The sequence below is a fragment of the Limulus polyphemus genome, unplaced genomic scaffold, assembly GCF_000517525.1.
Source record: "Limulus polyphemus unplaced genomic scaffold, Limulus_polyphemus-2.1.2 Scaffold178, whole genome shotgun sequence".
Lineage (NCBI taxonomy): Eukaryota > Metazoa > Arthropoda > Merostomata > Xiphosura > Limulidae > Limulus > Limulus polyphemus.
Genome location: NW_013665788.1, coordinates 403,982 through 408,554, shown reverse-complemented (window position 1 = coordinate 408,554; position 4,573 = coordinate 403,982). Strand labels below are relative to the sequence as shown.

General features: G+C 35.6%; 1 protein-coding gene across 1 annotated transcript in view; it reads right to left on the bottom strand.

Annotated features, from left to right (window-relative positions):
• The window catches only part of LOC106478073 (growth arrest-specific protein 2-like), a 39,656-nt gene that overhangs the window by 2,524 nt on the left and 32,559 nt on the right, over positions 1-4,573 (bottom strand). Inside the window, exons 4-5 of the mRNA XM_022381601.1 lie at positions 2,080-2,221; positions 964-1,388 (exon numbers count right to left, since the gene is read on the bottom strand). Coding sequence (XP_022237309.1) covers positions 964-1,388; positions 2,080-2,221 — 567 coding nt within the window. The remainder of the gene's footprint in view (positions 1-963; positions 1,389-2,079; positions 2,222-4,573) is intronic.

Genomic DNA, 4,573 nt, shown 5'->3' with positions numbered 1-4,573 from the left:
TATATATATATATATATGGGACACTAGGATAATACATACACCTACTGATACGTTCAGGTATATATATATATGGGACACTAGGATAATACATACACCTACTGATACGTTCAGAAATATATATATATATATATATGGGACACTAGGATAATACATACACCTACTGATACGTTCAGGAAATATATATATATGTATGGAATACTAGGATAATACATACACCTATTGATACGTTCAAGAATACTTTCATAGAATATTTGGCATTTTTTCTCATGGACTTGTTTGTTAGTTGTTAAGCACAAAGTCACACGAAGGGCTATCTGTACTCTGTTTATCACGGGTATTTAAACCTGATTTTTGGCGTTATAAGCCCTAGGCCTTATCGCTGAGCCACTCATGAATCATATAGTTATATATCTGTAGGAACATCACACAAGCTTATCAAAGATATATGCAACATTACTATGTCTAGTATTATCCATCGTACGTGAGACAGATATAGACATCATATCTACTGTCAAAGTGTATAGCAGTGATTTTCATTCTCTTGAGCACCTGGATCACGAAACATGTGAATCAAAGTTCAAATTTCAATAGTTTCTATCTGGAAAAAGCCTATGAACTACAAGACGTTTTTACTCAAAGCTACAAAGACTTTCTTACTTGGTTAAACGTATTTAAAACTGTATTACGAAGAAGCTCTGTAGAGTTCAGTTTATAAATGTTCCGTAATTCGACTCTCTGACATGGAGCGACAAACATACCTACTTATCTATTATTGTAAATTGTGGTATTAGTTATTTGGTGATACATTTCTGAATATTTTCAAAGATGACTAAAATGCATTAGCACACTTCGGTTCAACGTCAAATTTTAATTATTTAGCCTTAGCTATGTGGTTTAGTTTCGTATTTGATGTTATAAAATTTCGAATGGCATCTACGTCATTATTTCCATAAAATAGATTACCTTTTTGTCCAAATCTGAAGACTTCGGTCGAGGTTTTGTGGGTGTTCCATTAGACCGGACAGGACTTGGGAGTGAGGGCGGAGTAATTGAATTCTGACTTGAAGCGCTCGCCACAGAGTCTGTTGAATCGGTACCAGTGCACATCGGGGTGGGAGATACGCTAGAAGAAGAATCATCTGTTTTAGGCATAGGGACTGGTGAGGAGCTAGGTGGCGTGTATTCCATTCTGGTTGAATAGATTGGAACTAGGGATGGAACTGGGGAGATGGACTCTGAGTCCGAGGCTATAGTTGATCCCGTTGATTCGTGTTCGTCTATTTCCTTCTCCAACTTAACGAGTCCTGGTGGCTCGATGCCATACTTTGAAGCAATCCTTCCGAGCTCCAAAAGACATAACACCACAGCACGAGGTTGGGTGTGCAATACTAAACAAGAGACCCAGTACGATAAGTAAATTATATATATATATATATACTTGAGACTAAAGAAAGCAAACACTTTATCACACAAATTATGTCAAAAGCAACAAGTAAGACCAGATGAAGAACTAAAAATTATGATATTTAGAAACTGAGTTGCCCATTTTATCAAACCAAATATTACTCAAGGAGATATAGCTGTTTGTTTTAAATTTCGCGCAAAGCTATCTGCGCTAGTCGTCCCTAATTTAGCAGTGTAAAGCAGCTAGTTATCATCTCCCACCGCCAACTTTTGGGCTACTCTTTTACCAACGAATAGTGGGATTGACCATCACATTATAACGCCCCCACGGCTGAAAGGGCGAGCATGTTTGGTGTGAGAGGGCTTCGAACCCGCGACCCTCAGATAGCGAGTCGAGCGCCCGAACCACCTGGCCATGCCGGGCTCAAGGAGATATTCAAGTCAAATTCAACCTTAATCAAAGTTACCTAGTTTTTTGAAATCTAAGGTTATTCAAACAAAGTCTTCAGGCTTTTGAAATTAACTTTATATTGTTTTACAGCTCAAATAACAAAGGGCTCTTTCAACTGAAACCTATTTGATTATCTCAGACTTAAAACTACGTTATTACTCATTAGGTGCCACCTACACAGTATACCTTTTTAAGAATACTTAACTTTTACGATTGAAACTTACCTAAGCCTTCAGATTCAAATATAACAGCTTCACGCACACCAAATTTTCGACACCATTTAAGAAAGTTCTCTGCATTTTCGCGGGCGAAGAAAGACTTCGATCTTGCGTTTTCCCAACATTTGAACGACATCTGTGGGACAACCTACAAAATAATTATTATGTTATCATCAAATGTAAGACACTAAACGCCACTATGAAGTAAAGAAGACAAAATTTAGGACACAAAGAGAGGTACTAATCTGATGAAGAAGATACAAGCGTAGTAAGGTATGAATATGAGCACTTTCCTAGTAGTATTATCAAACTGAAGGCCCATTACTTTATAGAAGTACAGATTTGCCCATTACTTTAGAAAAGTGCAGATTTTTAAAGTCATGATTTTTGTTATATTATCTACGAAAGTTTCCTGTTAATAAATACTCTACACACATCGACAAATATTACAGTTTCCCGTTACAAAACTTTCTACGGTGATACATAACTACGCGACTCTTGTTACGAGATTTTTGAAAAGCACCAATTACGCACAAACCCTTTTGACGTTCGAACGATTTATTTAATTTCCGGTGTTTTATTCACATTACTAATTCTAATATATATATATATCACATTATCAATAATATACTTATTTAATTACGTATAACTTAATTAAAAAATAACACATTTAACATACGATTTCGTAACAACAAACAGCACACAAAACGATTTTACTGCTTGCGACTGTGTTCACCAAACAAACCTTACTGCAAGTTTTGCAGTTTATAATCACTTTTGTTAAAACAGCAAAAAAAAAAAGAATTTTGTTTGTTGGTTTGTTTTGTGTTTAAGCGCCAAACTACACAATGGATCGTCTGCGTTGTGCCCATCGAACAGCGATTTGTAGCGTCAGAAGACCTTAGGCTTAACGCGGAGTACAGGTGGGGCAACAAAAATGAAAATATTTACTAAAAGATATAAAAAAGAATGCGTAGAGAAATCTGGATACATTTATATTAATTATACACGTCTCTAATTTTGAAGTGATAGACTAGAGGGAAGGTAGTTAGTCAACAGCACCCATCGCCAACTATTGAGCTACTCTTGTCAGGCTGAATAGTAGGACTTGACTTTTGTTTGGCAGTAACTACGCAACCTCAGCTTCACAGTCCGACGCGCTAACCACTGGAATCTTAAATAAAATAATTTATGTTAAATTATAAAAACGCCCCCCCCCCCAGTGGCACAGCGGTATGTCTGCGGACTTACAACGCTAGAAACCGGATTTCAATACCCGTGGTGGGCAGAGCACAGATAGCTCATTGTGGAGCTTTGTGTATAACTATAAATGAACAAACAAACAAATTAGAAAAAATTCAAGCCTGAATATACCGATGATATTAATGGTTAACTTTGTAAGAATAATTTATGATTAAATATGTGATAGTTCAACTTTTCACCAGTTCTGAAAGCATTAGAACTGTGTAAAATAAGATGAAGAAAAAAAAACAATCTGCAGAACATGTCCATATATTGAATTACTGCAAAAAATATTTTACATTCTGAGAACTTGGTACTTTAAAAGTAGAAATGATGTAAAACAATTATAAAATTAAAATGTAAAGTGGTGTGTTTATCTATTATGAACAGTTACGCTGATTTAATGATGGATCTCACCTGAGTTATAAACCCCCACAAAATATTAAAACTTATAACAATTTAGATAAAAATGATGGAAGTACGGGACTTAACATATTTGCCCACCCAACAGTGATATGTTTCCAAAACACTGAAGTTTTGGGTAGGTTCTGTTTAAAAAAGAAGAGAGAGAGAGAGAGAAAGGAAATCGTCTATGAAAGATAGCCCTCCTTTTTAATTCAAGCGTCTATTGCGTGAACAAAACTAATAAAACGTGTATTTCAATATATATATAAAAATATATATATACAAATCTCTTGAACTCCCCACTAACACCCTTCATTATGTGACGAATATTGTAGGCAACATATCTCGGACATGGAAGGTTAGAAAGATAAAATTTTATGAGATTATTGTTTTCAAGCTGCAATACTGCCAAAAATACAACGCCAAAATTAGGGGTTCGATTCTCAGCCGTGAACACAGTAGATAACCCAATGTGGCTTTACTCGAAAACAAACAAATTCTTTGTTAAGTCGGAGAAACACGCAATATACATATATATATATATATTTAAACATAATCTCCACTGTATTTTCATAAATCAAATAATTTTGATAGAAAAACAGTCTTTCATGATATCATATAGAAGTTTATTGGTTTTATATGTTTGGTAACTCTGAATATATGATTTATAAATGGTATAACACCATCCTCAAGTTTATGGTCTTACTGTCATGTAAGGCTTGGCATGGCCAAGTGGTTAGGAGCTCGACATGTAATCTGCGGGTTGCGGGTTCGAATCTCCATCTCACCAAACATGCTCGTTCTTTCAGCCGTGGGGGCATTATAATGTGACGGTCAATCCCACTATTCGTTG